Raw genomic sequence first — 24,520 nt, forward strand, 5'->3', positions numbered from 1 at the left:
TCCTCAAACATTCAAAGTTTCATTCTTGTGACACAAACTTACGAATCAACGGTGTTTTCTCTCATAGCATAAAGCTCATCTTCCTGAAAAAAAAATTGCAGATAAATGAATTTCAAAAGAGTCCTATTCCAATGCATTTTTTGTTGGTAATCTAAGGTAAAGCAGGGGCCTTATATTGAAAATAAATTGAAGGTGCATTTGCATTCTGGGGTCTGGAATAGGTTTTCAATTTAAACTGCGATATTGAATCTCCTTTGCCTTCAATAAATTTCTTACTTTTTTGTCACAAAGTTAATTATTTCTTGCAAAACATGCATATTTGTGTTCTTCGTGATGTGAGACTGTCATTAAAAATGTTACTTTCTTTCATTTTCCAAATTTTATTATGCAGGATGTCTATAAATTAAAATGCATGGCACAATATTCCAACATTTTGTGTTGGAAACACCAAATTTTGAAATATAACTGTCACTTTCTAGCATTTATTGATAATTACTTTGTGCAAAAAAATAAGAAAAAAACTAATGGGCAGGGGTAGATTCAGAGAAAAGCTTGGTTAAACATCCTGTAAGACCAAAAAGGAAAAAGCAAGATCAGATTGAACCCACCTTAATTCTAGACTGTTGTCTTGACAGTGCTTTTTGTAATGCTTTAGCATTACAGTGTTCAATCTCATAGCGATAAGAGGTTGCAAGCAGTGACATTTTTTAGGAGCTATAATTGCATTTATATAGGTGAATACAGTTGTTATGTACTTTTTTTCAACCTGCTACATATTTTTTTCAATAATTTCATGGTGGTGGACCAACAGTTCACCACATGTTAATTGCGGTACCTGAAGTAAGTACTTATACCTTGTTGAGAGGCTTGGCTTTGATTGCATTCAGTATTCAAGTGTCAACAAAGATGGCTACTAGCATCATTGAAGGATATACTTTAGAAACTCAATGTTATTTCAAATCTAGAATGGTAGACTAGTGAAAAGGGTGGTCACAAGGCATGAACACTAGGGGCCCTCAAGGTAACTAACCAATACTGTTGTAGATCCAGGCCCCTAAGATTGCCTTGCCCTGGGCAGCCACAAAGTGTAGAGATGTGCGTGTACCCCTGGAAGAGTATGGTGAATTAAGTACAGGTGCGAGGAGATGAACGACGGTGCACCACGCGAGCAGGACAGATGACTGGGGAAATAACAGCAGAGGGATGCGGCGCTGACAGTCAGAGGTGGTGCACCAAGAGGTTAATAACAGGTGTGAAATGCAAAAGAAGCTAGAGCTCATAAAGAGTAGGTTCTTGTGAGGTATGATAGAGGAAATGAAATCACAGGAGAGGAGCTCCGGATGTGATTGAGAGATTAGTTAAGCCAGAAAACACTATTAGGAGAAGAGCTCCGAATGTAGTGGAGAAGAGCGAACACTACTAGAAGAATAGCTCCGGATGTAGTAGAGAAGAGCGAATTTATTGGGAACACGCACGTGAGCTTGAGACAATATCTTCTCTTCAGCCTAGCATCCTCACCCGATTCCGCCAAATTATCCTCAGTTTATTCTTGCCACTAACAATTGATAGTGCTATTACTGCTATAACTCTAAATTAAAGTACAATCCTTATTCATTGATTTTGTATTATTGACAGCAATTGTAGTTATTATTTGTCAATTTAAAGTTGTGTATTATCAGATTTTGAAAGTTAGCTAATAACATGATGGATTGCAAAATTGTCTCCTTTAAAAAATCCAGTTTGGGGTAAATTGGGGATGTCGGGCTTCCTTCGTCAGCCAAATGGGATGAAGATGCGTTTGTTTCCCTAACAAATGAGGTGCGTTTCCACGAGATACGCCATAGCAGGTAGTAGGCAATTTCCAAGCGAGTTGCTGAGGTGTAGGCGATTTCCAAGTGAGTCGCGGAGATGTAGGCAATTTCCAAGCGAGTTGCTGAGGTGTAGGCGATTTCCAAGTGAGTCGCGGAGAGGTAGGCAATTTCCAAGCGAGTTGCTGAGGTGTAGGCGATTTCCAAGTGAGTCGCTCAGATGTAGGCAATTTCCAAGCGAGTTGCTGAGGTGTAGGCGATTTCCAAGTGAGTCGCTCAGATATAGGCAATTTCCAAGCGAGTTGCTGAGTTAGCGTTTCCACGAGATACGCAGACGTTTCCACGAGATACGTCTTACTAAGGGTAAGGATGGAAACACACGCATCTGGTTTGGGCCCCCCTGATACCAAACCTGACATCCCCCCCCTTTCCCCAAACTCAAGTGTAGTTATGACATGAAACAAGAGAAATATACTTCTAACATTATCTGTCATTGTTGTTGTTTGCTTTTGTGTTGTTGCTTCAGAACCATAACAATTAAAGCACTAAAAATTCCAAAATAGATTTTTTGACAAATACGTGTAGGATAATGAGGGAAATTACAATTTCTTACCTTAATCATAAAAAGAGTCATAAAGTAATAAACTGGTTAAAACAAATAATTGTCATTTACTTTAATAAAATTTCTTTTTAAATTTATATAGTTAACAAAGCTGAGCAAAGTTGCCTAGAAATTTACCATCTGCACTATGCTTATTAGATGTTTAGTTAAAAAAGTGTAGTGTATAACAAATACAATTTACAGATTTTTAAAAATGAACACTGACAGAAAATTTTTTAAAAGACTTTTCCTAAAATTACCCTTTTTTGAGATTTTTTCTTTAATTTGGGAGAATTTTTTTCCAAATAGAGTGTTTCAATTTTTTAATTAATAATTAATAAGTAATTAATTTTCCCAAATGAGAGGAAATAAAAATGGCTAATGATAGCGAAATCAAAAGTGTAAGTGTATGGTATAATTGAAACTGACTCCTTACATTTGACCCAGTTGGGTTGTTATCTTAATCGTCTCTATCCTATTTAACCAGTTTATACAGACAATACTTTTGTGAACAGGAAACTTAAGGCTTTTTTGGGAAAATTAATTTTCAAGAATCAGCAAACTTATAGCACACACTGGAGAGGAGACAAAAAACTACCTTCTTGCAGTACACCACAAGGGTAAAGCACTGCTAGTTTTTATAGATAAAAAAAATAAACAATATAAAAAAATGATTCTTAAATCTTCACTTCCTTACCCAGGTTTACTAAGTAAGGCTTGTCAAAATATGCAAAACTTAGAAAATTATAGAAATAATGCATTTTTGCACATTTTCTATATTTCTTATGCAAGCGAAGCAATTTTAACTATTGGTAGGTGGCTACGACAACTGTACATTGGAAAACAGATAGCTAGCCAGCTATCTATAGATCTTTTTTAATGTTACATTTTCCGCAGTAAGCCCTTTCATTCAGCTGTAAGAATTGCATGGCAGACAAAAAGATGCAGGTGCTAGGTGAAGTGAGGGTTTTTAGTCTGTTTCTTTGCATGAAGGTATCATTATGACTTTATATGAATATATGTCAATCAGAAGTTATCCATTCAGACTCGATAATAGTTAAGAGGGTGCGATAAGCCGCAAACGCTCACATATATAAGGGCGAGTTCGGGCGACTTTTCGAATTAAATTGACGGTTGTCCGCCGAAACCGCCCGCACTTTCCCGAACACGCCCGAACATTCCCAAAATGCAACACCTTGTAACATAAACATGGTAGACGACACAGTTGAAAGAACGCGCTTGAAGAGAAAGGAGGTAATAAAGTTTATATATAAGTTATTTATCAAGTAAATCTTATCAAAAACCATAAAAAACAGTTCTTTTAAGAACTTAGCTACCATATAGTTAGATCATTTTAATTTTATACTTTTTTAAATAATTCTTCGAGAGTCATTTATGGTGAATCTTTTCTTTTTCGGGCATTGTTCGGGACTATGCGGGTTTTTTCGGGCAAATACCTGAATTTTTTTAAAACGCCGAACTCACCCGAAAACGCCCGCACTTTTTACGACGTATGCGGCTTATCGTTAATAGTTTAAAAACTCAAAAATGTGGCACCGTAGGTTAGTGGTTATAGCTCTCGTACTCTGTGCGAGAGACCGGGGTTCGATTCCTCTTGACGGCGATTCAACATGGGCGAGTGAATGTTACCATAGCCCCGGGTTAACCCAAGCCATGTGAGGGAAATTGGGAAGATGGCACACTGTGTGGGCCGTTGGATGTTGCCGGGAGTTGTCTAGTAGAGCATGGGCTCTAATTGGGTCTGCGTAGCTCAAAATGAGCATTAAATACTCTAGGACTCTCCATCTACGCCATGGCCCCTCCTGGAAATAATAGACAGGGTATATCCCTCGATATTTGTGAGGCTAGCCGTGTGTAAAATATGCACATCTATCTATCTATGTTTCCATAGAAGAAAATGGGCTGAAAAATACCTTTCTTCAGCAAGCTACCTCATCTTTCTGTCTGCCACGCAGTTATTAGAGCCAGAAGGGCTTTCTGCAGAAAATGTAGCTAAACATTCAAAAAGGTCTAGCCCTAATAGCTGGCTGCTATTACTCCAGATTTTCCATGTTGTATTTTGCATATAGTTAGAGCTCTAGCTAGCCACTACTTACTATTTACATAAATTACTCAGTTTTTACTACTATCTGTGTTTTTTATCCAATGTATTTTCTATTCATCACATCATGTCAATAAGAAGGCCAACTGAAAAACTTTAATGCCCTGCTGAATTCCTGATTTAAATAACAGTAATAATTTTTCAGGGTTTAAAAGTCCTCCGCAAATTTACAGTGAAGATTGGCGCCTCTGTAACTTTTCTCAAACTACTAAACTCGCAATTTGTGTGAAGGAGTCCATAAAAAAGAACAATCAACAAATGATTTGTTTACAAGGTAACCATTAGGTTTTTACTTCAAGTAACTGCTGCACTAAATAGTATCGCAGATAATTAAAAAGCTGACCAAGAGCCCCCGACGGCCTAGCACCATCCTCCCCCAGGCGCGACCTATTTATTGCCGCGTATTTTTTTATTGTTCTGTAAGCGCCCCTTGTGGAGTTAATGACATCCTCAAAAAAAAGCCTTTCCCATCTTCCAACAGCTGATAATTATATAAGCGCCTGGACTCTGATGAAAATAAATAAATAGCCTATCCGTTTGTTCGCTTTAATAAACCTGTTAATTGGCGCAGTACCGATGGGACACAAAAATCCCCGGGGTCGAGGTTGCCTGCGTGAAAAAGTCGTTGATATCTAGCTGGCTCAAGCTCGGCCCCAGCAGCTATTACTAGAACTATCAGAAAGCGCAGCGCCGTTGAGAAGCAAATAGTCCTGGGAACGAGGTTGATAGCTGGCTAACTAAACTTTAGGCTATAAGGGAATCTTTTAACAAAGATCGAATAGAATTAAAATTTCTTCTTTAAGATCACAATCAGAACATTGCTAATTTTTTCATGCATTTGTTGCCATTTTTGTTCGAGATTTTTTTTGTTCGATAAAACCAGAGAATAAGATTGTTTTTCAAAACATAGCTAAAAATCTAAAAGCTACAACCCATAAGAAGCTGTCTGGCTTCAACTATCGAATTTTAGAAGAGCTTGGAATAGCACGACTTCTCAACCTCATCCCAGGCTCATGTGGCCCCTAAGCCGTTATTACGCAGTGCCGCTATCAGGCGAAATGCCCATGGAACGAGGTTGACGATTTCTATATCAGAAGTTGATTTTTGATTTGTTTAGAAATAAATTTTGTAAATTGCTGATCCAACGGGCTTCTTTGAAGGGCCAGATACACAATACGATTTGTCCTAAATAAAAAAATTCCAGGTCAGATTCAGAATCAAAAATCTTATACCACAGTTTTTTTATGATAAACAATAAGACAGACTTGCATAATACTTTATTTTTTATTTATTCATTTTCTTTTCGTACAACATATGTTCTGTCGCACTTTTTATTATTATTACTCAGGATAGCCTCTTCAGTTCCTCTATAAGTAAAAATATCTGTCACTTAGAATTTTATAACTCGCGAATTTGTCACGTAGAGCATAAAAAACGAATTTTTTCACTTATATGGGGCTTTTTTAGCATAAAATATCCACGGGGGATTTGACATCCTCAAACAACTTAATAATATTGTAGCATAACATAAAATGTCGAAAATAAATTTTCTGATGTCAACAACTTTGATATGACGTCATCTTTTTGTTAGAGCACTTGTTTTCCAGTCTTACGCTACGAAAACACGAAATGTAAGATATATATAATCCTTCTTTAAAAAGTCATACTTCTGTTTTTTCCTCGAGGCAGTTTCTTTGTTATCAATACGTGCACGGACAAAGTTACGGGTCATTAACATTGTGTTGTCTATTTCGTTAAAAAAGTTTTAATTATTCGCGCCTCGCCTCTTTTAAGAAATCAACAAACAAGTTTTATGATAAGAACAGAGCAATAAATTTAAAGAAGATTTTGTAAGTGGATTTTTTGTTTTTTTGATTATCTATTCCCGCCTTTTGATTGAAATTAACAAATCGATTTAAAATAATAAGAACATTATTTTTACTTTCACTAAATATAAATTTAGAATTTACATCGTGAATTTTTTTATCTTTAACCATTTTTATTTGCTTCAAAAACGTCTTAAATTTGGTTGAAGCTGAATTGCTTATTTTTTTCTAAATTGTTGTTATTATGTTCTTAGCTGGACAATTTTTAAAAGCGTAAGACAATGCTAAATTTACTTAAAAAATTTAAACGCTGTTAGGAGCGGTTTGTTAACTTCAATCGGGCGGAAAAAACGCCCTCATTGTTGTTATATGTAATTTACGAGAACCGGTGTACCACTACTTTGATTGTTTCCTCAGTAGCGTGCGAAAATCCTTTTGCTTTCGTTCGGAAGCTCACATGAAGTCAATAAAATTCTCTTAAGTTTAAATACGTAAGAATAACTCTCCTGAAGGGCGAGGGGGTGTACCCACAGATGACGTCAACCCAGAGGGATGGGGTAAAGCAAAGTTGACACAGGCCGACGGAGAAGGGGCGGTAGTCAAAGATCCTAACAAAAGGATTGACGTCATTTGTAAACAATCCCCTATAAGTGTTTTTGCCAGGATCCATGTCTACCTCAGAGTAATTTCGTGACAGGTGCGCGAAATAACAGGGTGGGAAATAAGTACAATGGGGGAATTTCCGTGGATTTTTCTACAAGCCAACAACTAGTATAACTATTATAAATATATAGTTCTTACTATATAATATTGCATGTTTGCATGTGGTTTTAAAGTCTAACCTTCATTTCCATTTCATGACAAATTGTCGTTGTATGAAAAATCTATGGATCTTTTAGTTCTTGACATATAGGACTTGAAAGTTTTGCCAATTTAAACTCTGACATTATCAATGGAAAACTCTGAAGCAATTACTGGTGTAAATGACATGAAACTAAATATTGATAAATATAATGTTTAAAATAATAAACGGAATGCCTTGATTAAATTTATTAATACAAAACCTTGTCCAGTTAGTTAGCGTGCATATTTAGTGATCTTAAGATTTGACTGAGATTTGTCAAAAAATTATAACAATTTTAATTTATTTTAAATAAAGTCAACGTTCAAATAGGTGCAGGGTATGCTTTAAAAATGTCAGCAACACATCTGAAAATGCACTCTAACATTCTAAATTTCAGAAATTCTATATAAATTTTTTCAGGAAATTAACGAAACACAAAATTAACACAAATTTTGAAAATTCGCGTTAATTGAATGCCTCTCATTATCGTGTAAAATGAATATCAGGGATGTTAGAAAAGTCACTAGGTAAAACCTGTAATTACGGTTTAGAATATATTTTTCTAGCAATCGGAAAACAAAGCTTACACACACACATACTTCTTTCTCCTTGCTTAATTGGCGGGGGAAAAGGTATCATCCCGATATGTTTCGCTCACCTAATGTGATTCAGGCAGGCTGCATGACATCTAATATTGTTAAAGTCTAAAACACAAGAGTAAACACAAGAGAAACTGATTTTCAATGAACCCGTTTTGAAACTAGAAATAAACGTTTCCTGATTCGCATTACTTTAACGCTTCTTGTAAGTCAGTTAAGATAAATCGCGTTAATTAATTTTTATAAGTTGCCATAGGCATTCGCGGTGATTTTATTTGCGTAAAAATTGTTGTCGTTAATTTTGTGTCTTGTTATTTACCTGGAAGATATTCAGTCATTTTCCATGGTCTTACAAGTCTGCTTTTAAATTCCAGGATCCAGGCTTGACCTATGCTAACGGCAAGGTTCTCTAAACTGCAGCTACCTCATTTGAATTAAAAAAATTATAAGAATTTCGTCAGTTTTAAGTTTGCGAAGTTGGTTGAAATTCGCGTACAGTTATTACTCTATAATTTTCCCAACCTTATTTCTTAATTTCAGCGTCGTTTCTTTCAGAGGTCACCAAATTTCTTATTTATTGATCGTTCAGCGAAATCAATTGTTCTGTTTACTAATTTTTCCATCCTATCTAGAAAACATATTTTTTTTTATTAATGAACATGTTTTATAGCTTAAATGTCTTACAATAAGTAAATATTTCAGCTAGTGAGACATATGTTCTGCACGAATTTCGCTTTTCTTCGCTTTAATTTTCAGTTCAGGTTTGATGTTTTTATGGTTTAGTAATTTTTCTTCTAGTAGTTATAAGATCATAGCATAAGAGTATTTTGACTTATTCTTGAAGCTATGATAATTTAGTGTAGTACTTTTTATTTTTTTTTTATTTTTTTATTGTGGTTTCAGAACAACTTCATTTTACGAACTTTCAAAAAGCGCCCAACTGTTTGACCTTAACCTCGTTTTGGAGGATTTGATGCTAAATTTATTTGTCTACAAATTAAGTTGAGGAAGTTTATTGGTAAACACTTTTTTTTTGAAATTGTTCTTCTATTTTGTTTGTCGAGAAATACTCATACTACCCTTACTTGTTTTCTTGTTTAATTACAATTTATTATTCTCTTTTAAAATTGAGATAAAATTTCTAACTTCTCTAAAAAATATGCTTAGTAGCTCAGCTGAAAGGTTAATCATAAAACACCTTAGCTTCCAGTCCATATCTATTCAACAGTACATTTATGCGCACAAAGTGGTACTGAAAAAGAATTTGGTTGTACTAAATAATCGGTTTTAAACGTACAATCATTGGAACCCTCATAAATAAACAAAATAGAGAGAAACCTGTCGTTTTTTTTTGTTTGCTCGTTTTTTAAACATTATCTTATAAATTTCTAATAAAAGTAAAAATGTCCCAAGTTACAAGCTCCATTACAAAAACTATTCACGAACTTAAATAATGCGTTTAAAGAACATGAATATTAATGAATATACTTGAGGTAGGTGCTGGATGGCTAAATAAGATGAGAAGCCAATTCAAAATAATGTGGGTTATCTCAATAGATAAGTACACACGGTGAAGAAAACATTTAGCAATGAACAATATTGGTTGTTTGAATAAAAACTTAAAATTATTTTCTAAATTGCGGTTTTAAAAACAGAGAAGAAAAATTACTTATTGAAAATAGAGCTACATTTCGTTTTTATTACTAACTTGCGCTTACTGAAATAGTTTAAAGATCAGTTTAAAACAACTTTTGTATAGTAACAACGTGAAGAAGTCATTCACAGATCTGAATACAGTCGGCTGAATCACTCTACACGTTATGAAATTATTTGTTATAACCTTGGTTATAGTTTCGATGTTAGCTGTATGTAAACTACGTTTATCGGTGGTTAAAAACATTATTAAAATAGAAAAGGCAATATAATATAGTAAAATAAAAAAAGAATCGATGGAATTGTTATTGTATTTGCAACAAAAGCCAATTGGAAAATCTTTGCAGCTTATTTCCAAGACGTGATGGAAATTCAACCTTTAACAATATATATTTTAACACTTCATTTCGTGTTTTTAACATCGTCCAACCTTGACAAAACGTCAAAAGAGTTGAGTCGTACGTTGAAAACTTTTGTAAAGGAACTAACATCGTACGAGACATTCAGAAAAGAAGTTAAAACATTATATGACAGCAATGACATCATCGTTAAAACTTTGAACGTTTCTGAAGTCAGTAAAGAATTCAACGATAACTTACGAAACTTGTTAGTATCTCGTATCAACTCAGTTAAAGCTATCAAGAAGAAAGCGGAATCACTTTATAATAACTACACATACAACGAAAACATTCAACCATTTGATTATCGAAATGATAAAAAACTTCCAAATACTTCTGTGCGATATGAGCCGACATTCTCAATTGGTAATAAAGTGAATTTGAACCAGAGTCATGTCCAGTTTCCTACTAATATTTACGAATATGACAAGAAGATATTGAATGATGCAAAGTGGAGCGAAGGTTTAGATAGTGTTTTTTTAAAAAATCTCGAGAAGGAACCGTCATTGTTGTGGCAATATGTTGGCACGAATAATGGAATTTTTCGCTCTTTTCCTGGTTCCAGGTTAGTTTCGGTTATTTCAATCGTCGCAGTCGTTTTATATTATAGTCTTTCAAAATTTTAAAAATTTGAATAGCGTTCTAGCTAGAGGTCAGAAAACCCAAAAAATTTCTAGGGCAGCCGCAACCATCGTGAATCCCCCATGTCAATTTATTAGTCTTATTTTAATAACTGATTCGTTTAGCTCTGTAACCTTTGTTTTCCCCTTTTTGTTCGACGAAAATTTAAAAGTAAAAAAAAAAAAGAAGCGTTTTGTTGATTTACTTTCTTTCCATGGACGATGGGTTTAATTCGTATTACATTTAAATATCTAGGGGTGGGTATGTGGTTAGATGGCTGGGTGGGTGCACATATCCAACCAACAAACGCACTAACCACTTTGTCACCATTGACAAAATTGTCCATTACCTTTGATAAAACAAAAAAGTTGCTCCCACTTTAATCATTTTCTTAACTTTTGTTAGACAAGAGGATGTCGTTTTGGATAAATATGATTGCAGACGGCGACTATGGTACAGCCAAGCAATAAATTCTCCAAAGGATGTTTTGATTGCGCTTGATCAAAGTGGTTCCATGACTGGAATTAATTTTAATATCGCAAAACTAACGGTGAAATCTCTAATAGACACTTTGCAGCAAGACGATTTCTTTAATGTAATTACATTTGGAGCTGAAACCAACTTTATAATTCCCTGTTTATCAAATTTAACACAAGCCACAACAAGAAATAAAGATCTAATAAAGACTGCAGTGGATAACTTACCTTTTCCTAACGGTGAGTCTGATATAAAACTAACGTTAAACAACGCGCTGAATATCTTAAAAAAGGATTCAAACAATAATTTAATATCGTCTTCCTGCACGAAAATTCTACTTTTGGTTTCTGATGGAGTTGAAGAAGATGATACCATCCATGAATTGCTACATGAGCTTAACCAGGAAGAAGAAGTATCACTGTTTGCATTTCAAATTGGACCTAATAAAAATAAAGGTGAAATGAGAAGATTAGCCTGCAGACATGGAGGAGAATATTACGAGTTTCCAACTGTAGGTACGTCATTCACTTTAGGTATACTTCTACGTTCGCCATCCATTGTTACCTTTCTTCTTGAGGATTGATTGTAATGATATATTATATAAGTTTATCAGTTATATATATATTTTGGTTAGGCAATGTGTGGAATCGTGTCTTGAAATATCAACAAGTACTAAGTTATCCTATTGCTAAAGCTAAACAAGACATGGTTGTGTTCACGCCTTTGTACTTGGATAGCTCTGGTCTTGGGATGATGACAACAATTGCTGTTGGAATATTTAGTAATGCAACTAATGTGACAAGCAACACTTTGGTTGGGGTAGCTGGGGTTGATATCGGAACAACACTGGTGGAAAGACAACCTCCGTATCAAAAGTTAGGTATCTTTGGTCATGCATTTTCAATAAACAATAACGGGTTGTTCTTAATGCATCCAAGATTTCGTGATCAGAATGGTCACCTTCCAGATCCGGCGACTGTCTACCTAAGTGAACTTGAACATACAACAGATCCATCAAAAAGCATAAAATTAATGAAAGAAATGATAGATGATAAAACAGGATGTATGGATGCTGAACTTGATTGGTTGTATATGGATGATATCAAACGCAGTGTTAGATTTAACGCTACCTACTGCTATCGTCCTGCAAATGGCACGCCTTTTAGTACAGGAGTCAGCGTTCCATTTATAAACCAAAAATTTCTGACTGTAAAAATGGTAAATTTAAAATCCAATCTACAAAATAACAGATACCTATCAAACGATTTAGATAATCACGAGTCAATACAAATTGCAAATTGGTTATTTTGTGATATTCCCGCGAAGGCTCAAGAAACAAACCCAGCCTCTTTAAAGCTTTACCCAACAGCCGAAGAGCTAAAATCATTTATTTTGGATTCTTCAGAGAGCATTGATGATAAATGCGACGAGGATGTACTTTGGAAGTTATTATTGTTTTCTAAGGTGACCACTAATTTTACGCATACCTATTGGGATAACACAAAATTAGAAGAACAAGCAGTAAAAGCTGTTTACATTATAACATCTTCAGGATTTACGCAATCTCATTTCTTTAATTACCAGCTCAACCTAAATCGTGATATACTAAAAGAGATACGGTACGCCCATCCAGCTTCGTTTTATATGCGTGGCCTTGATAACATTCTGGTATTTACTGTCCATATTAGAAATAAACGATTGAAGACGCAAAATACGAATACGGAAATTTCTGTTGGAGTACCAATAACAGTGTCTTCTGATCGTGTGCTTGTTGGAATTATCGGAATGGTTTTACCATCACAGTACTTACAAAATCTATTGCTGAATGTTTCCAAAGAGTTTACTTGCGATCATCCAGCTTGTGTAGCTTATTCCTGTAATGATTTGGATAATTTAAAATGTTATTTACTTGACGAGCATGGCTATGTGGTAGCTAGTAATAAAGGAGAAATAGAGGTTGGATATTTTTTCGGATATGTGAATGGAATGTTAATGCGAGAACTGGAAGTTTTAGGAATATATAAAAGTGAGGTGTACAGAGATAATCAAGCACAATGCCAAGACGAAAAATACGTCGAATCAAGTGCAATTTCTTTCCGTTCTTTCCTTCATAAATTAATCACATCGTTTGCTTTTTTAATAACCGATTTTTTATCAATTCTAACCATATTATTATCAAATAACGTTGAATACACACTTTCCAGCGAATCTAACATAAATGTCAGTTGCACTAAGCAATTTGATATTCATTCTGTTTCCAATCATTCAATTAACCATAATGGATATATAAATTGCACGAAACATTGCAAACAGAAGTACATTATTGAAACAGTAGAAGGAACAAATTTAGTTCTTGTAATCACCGACGACCAATGCAACAGTACCTGCTTAAAATATACCCATGGTTTCGAACCGACTAAAATCGAGGAAACTGAGACTTGCAACAAAAACTTGCATTACAGAAAGGCGTTGCCATTGTGTTACAAATTAACTGCAGGTGATTTTCAGTGTGCTTCAAGAATAGGAACGTTAAAACCACAGAAAGAATTAATATTTGGAAATATATTTTTATTTTTATGTTTTTATATATGCGTATTTAGCGAAAATTTGAAATAATGTAATCTAATGAATTTAACATGTTTGAATATTTTTCTTATTAATTTCTTTAATTCAGTATTTCTAAAAGCATCTGCCGTGAAAACCCCATGGAACTGAAAAACTGTCTACTACTACTCTAACCTGGTCTTTATATACCCTTTATAAACACTCACTAAAGAATTTATTCACAACTTCTTTGAAAAGAAAAAAGATTTTTGTGCTAATTATAAATAAAACATAAAAAACAAACACAGAATGATATAAATATGTAAGTAGTGAAAAGTATATAAATATATAATGTATGACAAAGTTATTTATTAACAATGAATATTATACCAACTAAGTATCGATGTCATCTTTTACTATGTCAGTTTTGTAGAGGGTTGTTTCATTCATGTCATCATTGAGGAGCAGTTACACCGTTAGTCAATACTGTTAATACTGTAAGTAAATCTATTTTCCCCGCTATTTAAAACAGTGAGTAGTTATTTATAACTATTAAAACACTGTAATTTTAAATGCAAAAGCTCCTAAAATGAAGCAATTTAGGGCGATGTTTAACCAGTTGGGGTCTGAGTGACCCGGTCAAAAGTTGAGGGGGGGGAAATACCCTACCCCTATATTTTCTGATTTACTTGCTTACTTTGAAAAATATGTGGCATAAATGTTAACTGACATAAAATAATTAAAATGACGAAAAAAATTTTTAGTTTTGGTCACGTGATAAATTGCTGATGTCAGCAAAATTTAAAAAAATGCTTATTTTCATTTTTTGAGTATAAAATATGCAAATATGCTCTAAAAAATCAAATTGCACAATTTTGTTTCTTTCGACACTAGATATTCGGTTTTTAGTCTTTGTTTTCATTACATGTCTACCCATTATTTTATTGAGGTGCTAAAATGACTATATTTATTATTATCTCATTATCTTATGTTGGCTATGGAAATTTCAAAACAGTTTCTATATATTATATTATATTACCGCAAGTCAAAATTCGTATGGGAAGTGCATTTATTTAGCGAAAACATTTGGGTACTTTGCCCTATTTGACAGTGCTGACGCCTGCGCCATGCCACGTGCCGTCAACGAGGAATCTGGGAGACATTCTCTACATCAACTCTAACACTCCGTGTCAGGTCATCCGAAGGTACCTGGGTTCGAGCCCAGCTGCCCAAAATTGCTATTTTTTTGCAAGTACATTTGTGTTTTAATGTTATTTAGAGCAACACTTATGTAATAGGGTGCCTATTGTGCTAAAAATGTTAATTAAACCAAAAATAGGGTTCCAACCCGATAAAAAATGATTTATCACAAAATACGAGCGCAAATTACGCCCACAAAGCGCAAAAAACATGTGATGACGTAATAAAGGCGTAAACAGTAAATAAAGAAATATAAATCTAATATATTGACCACATATCGTAAAATGCACCTTATATTCTAAAAATAAATTCATATTTAATCTGGCCACGTTGAAGGCGCAATATCAATTTCATATAGATAGAAACTCAGGTAATGAAATTTTCAAGTAAAATACGCCAGGAAAACAAAAGTTACAAGTAAAAAACGGAAGGGTAGGGCATTTTTGCCCCCCCCCCCCCATCCTCAACTTGAATAGGGTTAAGGGAAAAATATGAATCCGCTAAAGAATTTTTAGGTTATAAATCCAGCAGGCCTATTTTGTTGGGATTGCTAGGGATTAAAATGAGTTAAAATACCTTAATTTAGCGTCATGAGAAGACTCTAGAATATTTCAGTAGCAAAAAATAAAATAGTCTTATCGGCAAAAGTAATAGTCTAAAAAATATCAGTCATATATACTTAGGACATAAATCTTCGCGTAAACCCCAATAAACAACATCTTTATAATATAAGTCGATAACAAAAATTTTTGCAAATTAATTTAAAGTCCATCAGATGAGAGTCACTTTTTAACATAACATGGACATTGTGATAAATAAACTTGCAATATGTATAGTATGTTTATTTACTAAAATTCAATAAAGAGTTTATGTAGAAAAACGGTGTTAGTGGTAACGGTCTTATTCTACTTTCATTAATGTTGAATTGAAGTAACTTGTTGGGCTCATTTCATATAATATTAAAATATTATTAATCCTATTATACGCGAGATTTTAATATGCACAACGTTTGTAAGGCACGTGACTAAGTACTGAAATTTTGTGAGTTTTCCTAACTTTTGTTAGGGACCTTTTAATAATCTGAAAATTAGTTGGAGTATTGTGTTTGTAGGACGGGATAAATTGTTTTGGATTTTGAAAAGAGGTGAAATTATCTTAAGAGTATTATATAATGTTGTATTTGTTACATAAATATTTCATACATGTATGTTGGTGACTAACTAGGTGGTTCCCAAAAGGTTGCTATAGATATCTATATGTTTTATGGATAAAATACGAACCAGATAGGAAGGAAATTTTATTTCTACAGAATTACGATTTTTGTATCCGTATCATTAAAATGGCAAACTTCCTTGCAGACATGACGTAATGTTTAATCCCAATAACATCATTCAAATTCTTTTTTTATTATCAAATCATTTTTTAGCACACAGTTCACAAGTCTACCAAGAATCCAAGATGTTGCATCAGTAACACATGATAATTCAAAAGATATGTTGGAAAATGAGTAACACGACCTATATGTGTGACGTAATTTCCGGTCTCATAGTAATATTTTACTGTTTGTGTTTGTACAAAACATTCTACGATTGTGCCAAGTTTTATCACTTAAACATAAGTAGTTCGTGCATTTTTTTACAGGGAGATATCTCCAGTCCATTCATGCCTGTTTTACGCTAAAGTCTAGCTAAGTGGTGTGACTGAAACTTTTTTAGACATTTCCAGGTTTCCACTCAAACGAATGTTTAAGTGGAAACCCGCGTCGATTGATCGACGTCGATCGAGTCGATGTTACTAAAAATAGAACATTGCCTGATCTTTGTCGATCAACGTTAACCTAGCCGTCGCATTCCATCGAATTCGAAAGTAGGGTTTGCTATTTACTTTTTCGTCATATTCTTTTGTTCTCATATAATAATTAGGAACCAGTGCTCTTTATCGCTGAGAATGACTAGTTTACTTGACTTCAGGGGGATTTAAAAACATGCTAAAATGGACCCTTATTACGCTGTCCCTAATTTAACGCTGGCCCTAATTTAACGCTGGCCCCTTTAACGCCAACTCTTCCTTCGCCTGGGAAAAAGATTGCCTTACCGCCATATAAAAGCCGCATTTAACGCAACAAAAATGAAAATTATAAAATACGCAATAATTTAACCATCTAGATTTATTTATTTATTTATTTATTTATTTATTTATTTATTTATTTATTTATTTATTTATTTATTTATTTATTTATTTATTTATTTATTTATTTATTTATTTATTTATTTATTTATTTATTTATTTATTTATTTATTTATTTATTTATTTATTTATTTATTTATTTATTTATTTATTTATTTATTTATTTATTTATTTATTTATTTATTTATTTATTTATTTATTTATTTATTTATTTATTTATTTTTTTCGACGTTATCTTATTCACAATATTCATCATTTTCATCATATTTCAATTCGGCTACAATTATTTCGCCCTAATTTTCATCATCACCATTATCGCTAGAGTTCAACTTAAACTTATCCTCCAGCCGAGATAATTACTTTCCAACAAGTCCATCCTCTTTGAGATACGCTTGACTGGATGGTTAAAATGTAACCGTAGCATGATTTCTAACCCACTTTCAGGAATGAGCAAGACATTGGGTTCCGTTTGTTTGCAACTGTTACGGAAACTGTGCCTTCCTCGTGCAAAAAATGTAAACAAATCGAGGAATCTGGCATGGAATATGACCAACTGTCATTTAACCAATTCTGTCGACACATGTTATCGTTACTGCACAATAATACGGACCCACTTAAAGAGAAATTGCGTTTGATTCTTTTATTACAACAACTGCTTGATTTACATACAATTTGTTTCAAGAACTGTTTTTGTAAACGTGGCATCCTCGACTTTCAACGAAGGCAGAAAAAGAATGCATTTATAAAATAATAACTTTAATCGCAACGCCATCATATTTTAAAAACAATTTCCGTTGATTTATTCGTTTGAAAACATTACCAAAAAAATGTGACATTCAAACGTTGTTATTCCAACGTTGTTATTACTTTATATTTTAATTTTCATTTTATTTCTTCATAAAGACCAGACGATAAAGTTGTCTCATACAGATGGATATAACATAGTATACTCAGACATTAAATCCAGAGGGCCCAAGCACTTCTTCTCAAATTTGTCCTGAAAGAGAACTAAACACTTTAGAAGAGGAAGTGGAATTGAAGAAAATACGACAAGAAAGAAATTGCTTTCCGTGCATGGAAATATGGAATTCAGGATGCTCTGGATACAAATTCAAGATTGAAATTCGAAAAGTTTTGTCAGGAAAACTTGACATTAACTGTCACGTCTTATCAGCCGGACAAGCTTTTCACCATGTTGCAAAGCCATTGTTAGTATCAGAAGAGCTGATGACGGAAATCAAACAAGTTCTGTCACATCTACGAATAGCTGGCTGTGCAATTTCTAGAAATTTTGTAATATCAGTTGGAAATGGTGTGCTTTCTTTAAGATGCCCAAGAAAAAAGACAAAAAATATTGAAAAAAAGGCATCTTAAAATCAATGAAATAGGTTAAACGAAGAGATTGATGAATCCTGCTCTGTATGCGTTCACATGGAAGAAAAAGATAGCAGAAAAAAAAGAATTTAGATGATAAAAGTCAAATTACTGGAACATTTGCTGTTAACCTCTCTGGAGAGTTATTCTAACTTCTGGATATCTAAATCAACAAAAACGCCAGAAAAATTTCATTTCAAACAAACACCAAGATTGGTATGCATTAGAAGTTTCTGGTCGACTTGAAAAGGGTATCAAGCCCTATAATGTCAAAGTTAATGTCCAACTAACCACGCTAAAATTAATCTATGCACGATGGATAATTTTCTGGTTCGATGGTTAGGTATGAATTCCGAAAGGTTTTTTGTTTTGAAGCAGCCAAAAAAGCTAAATTACTTACAAACTTCAAAAACCCGTTCCGGGAAATCGAAATCATATGAAACACTATTTCTTTTCATTCGTATCGTTAACATGTTTATGATAAAACGTTAGGTTAATTATAATAATTCTTAACATGCCTATTTTAAATTCAAGGCAAATCTCTTAAGTTCCAATCAAGTATAAACTACATTAGGTATTTTATCATATTTTTTTTTATTGTTATGTTTGTTTACATTTTTCTTATTATCATATTTTCTAAATTTTGACATTTTTTTGTTTAGAAGAAAATTCCGTATTGAATTCTTTCATATTCCCTTGTCTTGAAGTGCATAAAAAGGTTCCAGATTAGACGTTCCAGATAAACCGACGTCAAAGTATTGCCCGAGCTTGTGAGGGCAATACGTGACAGAGGTCAATATTCGAAGGTATTGCCCGAAATAAACAGTTATTATATGGATTATTATTCGGGTACTGCATTTTGCGAGCAAAAATTCACATTATTCCACAGGTTCATAGTTCGTGTTCTTTGTAATATTTTAAAATATTGTAAAAAGTCAATATTTTTTATTTGGTATAACTTTTTTTATATTTCTTCTCGGTTTATTTGTTATTTCAATTTATTTATACTTTTCTTTTTTTTTTCTTAGCTCCCCTTATTCAAACATTATTTTGTTGAATTTTTCCTACATTAGTATCATTGCGGGATGTGAGTTTTTGTTTGTTTGTTTGTTGTTCTGCTACTTTCTTCCGCAATCTTGGAAACAAAAAAAGAACTCCAAGGATAGCTCTGTTATACAGACTAGATGTCCTTTAAAAATATGCTTATCATATCCTGTGTCTTTTGTCCTCACACTTTTATTCTAATTTTTTTTTTGATTGCCTTACACGCTCGAACGTTTGCCTTAAATAACTTTTTACTGTTACACTGTTACCTTACACAAAAACAAAATTTCATAGGCTTGTGGCATGTCTTATTTGGTATGAAACACAAGTAGATGGCCCAATAAGATGTGTTGCGCTTAACATGCTGGGTACAAATATTTTGACAGCTTATAAAGAAACTGACCTGCTTACCAAGATTCATACTGCCCCAAATATTGATCCATTACCATGTCGTAAGTTGGTGGCAGTCTGTCTAGACTGTTACAGCATTGGCTATGAGTAGGCCTTATATCCTATACAGGAACCTTAGGCTACCATTTTATTTTCTGTTAAAGTATTACTTCTAATTTGTGTTACACTTGACAACGCACAGTTTATTTATTTATTGTTATATAGTTGATATCACAATTATATATGTTACTGTTCTGTAACCATTTAATTACTTTTGGAATTTATTCTTAGGTAATCTGTTTCTGTATGTTAAGTGTGTATTTCTATTGTTCTATTATTTGTATTGATAGTATTCCCTTAGGAGTTATATGTATTATGTATTGTGAAGTCCTATTATGGTTACATTTTGTGGGTCTTGCTGTGTTTGTTTTCTATGCTGTTCAGTTTGTGGATGTTCTTGGTGGAGTAGGTTGTATTTGTGGAAGTGTTTTTTGGACAGTGTTTTAGTAAGACTTGATTATATTTTTTGTGTTCTCACTGTACTTTCAACATTCATCGTGACATTTTTGTTTCTGGCACTTTGGTCTCTCCTGTTTATGTTAGCTTACTTTTTTTGTTGCTAGGTTTAATATTTTAGTTATAGTTGTCTTGTATCTTGTGTTTAGCGTCTTGGATTCTTTTATGATATTCTTGTGTATGAACAATACAAATCCTTGTCAGCAAAACCCTTGCAGTTGTTTTGTTTGGTCTGCAGTAATATAGACCATAACCGGAAAGGTGAAAGTGTATTTTAGAGATAAAATTTTTAATTCTAAAATTGTTACAAAATTGAAGCTTTCCTGTTTTCTACATCGCGTTCAATGTAATCTAAGTTTTGCTTCACCATTATGTTGTCGTTGTTACTACAGCGAATTGTAAATATAAGTATCAATTAGTAAAAACGAAATGGAGATGTTATATTATGCACTGTGCCTCACCAAACAAATACTTTAAAACTACATTTTTCCATAGTTAAATTTTATTTTCATTTCTGCAGCTTTCTGATTCTTCAAACATTTCCTCTCACAACGTTACCCAGTCTGCTAGGTTCCAAAAGAAAAATTAGTTTCTTTTAAGTTTTGAGTTAGTGTTTTCCTTACAAAGAACGTGTTTTCGTTAATTATATATTTTACCCGTAACGATCTACTTGATGTATTTCCAGTGAGGCTAACTTGACGCGTATGGCTGATTTAAGTTCTGTCATATCAACCGTCTAATACTGCCTTCTTCGTCACAACTTTTGATTTCAGCATTGATCTTACTTTTCGGAATACTTCTAGTAATATCCCTATCAATATGAGACCAAATGCAAGACCAATTAAAAAACGGAAGAATGTTTCGTTTAATAAATCCTTGATGTGATTATAATACAAGGTCTCAATCTTCAGTTTAGTTTGAAATTCTCTGACAGAGGTATACGCAAACTCTCTTTCCAGAGTTTCAAAGCATTTCCAGCAAAATAACGTAAAATCTGTAAAATCAGATACGAGGATAGATAAGTTAATAATTAGTGGGGCTGATGCATCATCTGCACTAATATTGTCTTGATATGCAAATCCAACATCTTCGTATGTAAGACCAGCGAAAATGTTTTTCAATGGGCCTATTTCCGTACGAAATTTTACATAAAAAATGTTACCAACCAAATTAATAATATTCATCACATATGGGGAGGGGTGGGGACTTATCCTCGGGTTGGAATATGCTTAGTTGTTTATGGTAAGTCATCTTTATTTTGTTATACAGTTAATTAGCGTAGTTGACAAATACGAAAAAAAAAAGTTCGTGATTATTTTTTACATAATGTGTTTGAGAAAAAGATAAGAGAAACGACTATATCCAATTAAATAGCTCGTTGAATTGTTGTCGCACACCAATCATGATACCATATTTTAAGTTTTGCATAATTTATTTACCATTTTAAATATTTCTAGCAGTTACAGAAACGTGCTTTGAGACAATAAAAAAATTGTTGTGTTGCAAGTTTCAAGTTCGAAGGATAATCCTAACATGAGATTACGCCCGCCCCCCGAACCCGAATAGGGTTAACATACCGTTTTTACAGAAATACCTAGATTCTTCTAGCTATATAGCTAGGGATAGATGGCAACTTTTTGGGAGTCTGGCAGTACTAGTAGCCACCCTGGTTAAACTTATGATTAAAAATATAAGCTCATGATTGAAAACCGAAATCTACTGATTAAATAGTTAGCTAACTAGTGTGCTAAATTTGTATGTGTAGTGAGACTTTTACTTAGCTAGCTATAACAGAGACTGGCTACGTCACTAATTTCACATTTACATGTAGTTTAAACATAAAAAAGATTTTTAAAAATTCAAATAAGTGCTTTTAAGTCATCATCAAATTAAATTTCTTTTCAGTATCTCCCAATGTGCTGTCAGATCTGCTTTCTCAAGTTGTGCTCAATCACGAATTAACTAGGTCCCCACAAACATATTGTTGAATATATTTACGTGACCAGACAGGTCCAGAGCTACTGGGATCGAAAATGAAAAGCGAAAGCGCACAATTTGACCACCTGCTTGCATTGCTGAATCCGAAAAGAAAACTTTATTTCCTAAAATTACCGAAAATGGCCAACATTGCAAAATAACGAATTATAATTGGTATACTAAGTGCGAACGGCCAAAACAAAGTCAGTCAACATGTCAGTAAAAATATCCTATTTTTTCACTGTTGCTCCTGAGCGGAATCGCCGATTGAGATCACAGAGCTAATTATCATCAAAAATGGCGTATATTAAAATAATTGCATTCATTTTAATCACTTAATTTAATTTACTTAGGTTAATAAATTAAGGTTATTAAATTATTTAAAGGGGAACTCCAGTAAAAATCACTTTTTTCTTTTTTGTTTTATACATACTCATAAAAGCATAAGAAATCAAAAAAAACTTACTTCACTTGTTTTTCTTATTTAAAATTGTTGTGCCAGCCTTCGCATATTCAATTTTTTTCTCATAAAAAACGGACAGGCACGATTTCATTTAGGACTGGACCCGATTAAAAATAAGGACATCACATCGTGCAGAAAGTTTAAGCGAGCGCAGAAAACGTTCATGTTAAGACTTATAGCTTACATTAAATCGCTTTTTGTATGTAATTTACGTTTAAATCTTTAAAGAATGGATAGTTGCTCTGTGTTTCGATGTACCAATCGATCAGAGAAGTGTAAAGAAGTAAGTTTTCACAGAATCCCGTCTATGGAAAAGAAAGAACTCAAAAATGGCTAAACAAAATACGTCGCGCAGGTGATCTACCAAGCGATCAAAGTTTTTATATTTGGTTGGCGTACTTTACAGATGTTCTTTTAAAGAGATCTCCAGGAAATAAAATTCCATATTAAAATAATGACACTTTGTAAAAATGTATCTGTCTGTCTGTTCCGTCTGTTCCGTCTGTTCCGTCTGTTCCGTCTGTTCCGTCTGTTCCGTCCGTCTGTTCCGTCCGTCTGTTCCGTCCGTCTGTCCGTCCGTCGACAAGTTATACCAACTTCCAATATAAACACAGACAAAAAAGTGTTCTAGTTACACATGTATCTTTCGTAGCGCTGAAGTTTCTATTCTTTGTTTTTCAAAAAGAAGCTTATTTGATGGAAGGACATTGGTCCTCTATCATGAAGAAAATTTCAAAGTGACATAAAATTTGTTTGCATTTGTGCGCAAAAAAGCGCGTGCGGAGAAAAAATATTGCTGAACTGTGAAATAAAAATAAATTGGCTTGTAACGTAAGAAAGATTTTTAACTGAAGCAAATGATAAAGTTTTTTGACAAAAAGAATGATAAAAAAAGCGAATAAATATATTTTCATTTCTTTAGAAAGAAATTATTTTACTAACATTGCTTTAAGTCAGTAAAAGATATCTCGTCACTTTGCATCATTATTATTTTCTCCCTTGTGAGACAAAAGAGGTTCAAAGTCGTGTGGCTGTAGCTTTGTAAAGTCTTTTTCATTCTATGTATTCTAAGTTATAATCTTCGTCATTATTACAATACATCTTATCAACGTACAATGTAAACAGTAAGTAAACAAACTTTAAGAAGGTGTGATGCTGAGCTCACAAAGCTTCTGCACAATGTGACGTATGCTTATTTATTCGGACCTAGTCCTCTCGACTTTACGCGACCTTGCAAATTCATTTAAAATTGAAAATGTTTACAGACTCGATTAAGGTATAAATAAAGATTTTTAACGATTGCAATAGGTTTATTCTGGCATATTTATGTATTGTCTTACCATAATAACATTTTTTTCAAATATTTTTTTTCCCTGGAGTGCCCCTTTAAGGAAATAAGTTTCTAGAATTTATTTTAATCAATAATAAGATTTCCGATTAAGCAACCACCTTGTTTTTAAAAACTCGCGGAAATATCAAAGGAATATCGGTAACCCTTTTGGACGCACAGACAGATGACGGCTATTATTATAAAGACTAGTTGTTACCCCGCAGAAGACTCCACAGATTCGTCCTTTAAATTTGCCTGTCGCAACAAAGTGGATAAAAATATTGCATTTGATATTTGTGTTTCTGCAGCACGTCTTTCTAACTCAACTTTATTGTTAAAAATTAAGTGGAAAAAGTCACGGGCAATTGAATATTGTTGTTATTGAATACTATAGATATTACCATGTTTTAAAAAGGCGAGTTTATTCTAGGCTATACGTTTCGTAAGCCACAGCTGTCTTCGACGTGCAATAATTGTAATCATCTTTGACTATTTATTAGTTGCGAAGGTTATTAAAGGATCGAAATAGAATAAACTCGCTTGTTC

General features: G+C 33.5%; 2 protein-coding genes across 2 annotated transcripts in view; one reads left to right on the top strand and one right to left on the bottom strand.

The window, feature by feature from the left end:
- Positions 1-24,520, bottom strand: part of LOC130622049 (uncharacterized) — an 80,218-nt gene that overhangs the window by 1,349 nt on the left and 54,349 nt on the right. Inside the window, exons 2-3 of the mRNA XM_057437445.1 lie at positions 609-715; positions 43-83 (exon numbers count right to left, since the gene is read on the bottom strand). Of these exons, the coding sequence (XP_057293428.1) occupies positions 43-83; positions 609-704 (137 nt within the window). The 5' untranslated portion in view covers positions 705-715. The remainder of the gene's footprint in view (positions 1-42; positions 84-608; positions 716-24,520) is intronic.
- On the top strand, positions 9,210-13,805 carry LOC130622043 (voltage-dependent calcium channel subunit alpha-2/delta-3-like). The gene is made up of 3 exons (XM_057437436.1): positions 9,210-10,416; positions 10,878-11,464; positions 11,584-13,805. Exons 1-3 carry the CDS (start codon positions 9,818-9,820, stop codon positions 13,563-13,565), a joined length of 3,168 nt encoding a protein of 1,055 aa, XP_057293419.1. The 5' UTR covers positions 9,210-9,817; the 3' UTR covers positions 13,566-13,805.

Source organism: Hydractinia symbiolongicarpus, chromosome 12 (genome assembly GCF_029227915.1).
Source record: "Hydractinia symbiolongicarpus strain clone_291-10 chromosome 12, HSymV2.1, whole genome shotgun sequence".
In the NCBI taxonomy this organism is placed as follows: domain Eukaryota; kingdom Metazoa; phylum Cnidaria; class Hydrozoa; order Anthoathecata; family Hydractiniidae; genus Hydractinia; species Hydractinia symbiolongicarpus.

Coding starts and splice junctions, on each gene's coding strand:
- LOC130622043 (XM_057437436.1), top strand. CDS start 9,818: ATGGAAATTCAACCTTTAACAATATATATTTTAACACTTCATTTCGTG. Junction 10,417..10,877: donor CGCTCTTTTCCTGGTTCCAG/GTTAGTTTCGGT, acceptor AACTTTTGTTAG/ACAAGAGGATGTCGTTTTGG. Junction 11,465..11,583: donor TTACGAGTTTCCAACTGTAG/GTACGTCATTCA, acceptor TATTTTGGTTAG/GCAATGTGTGGAATCGTGTC.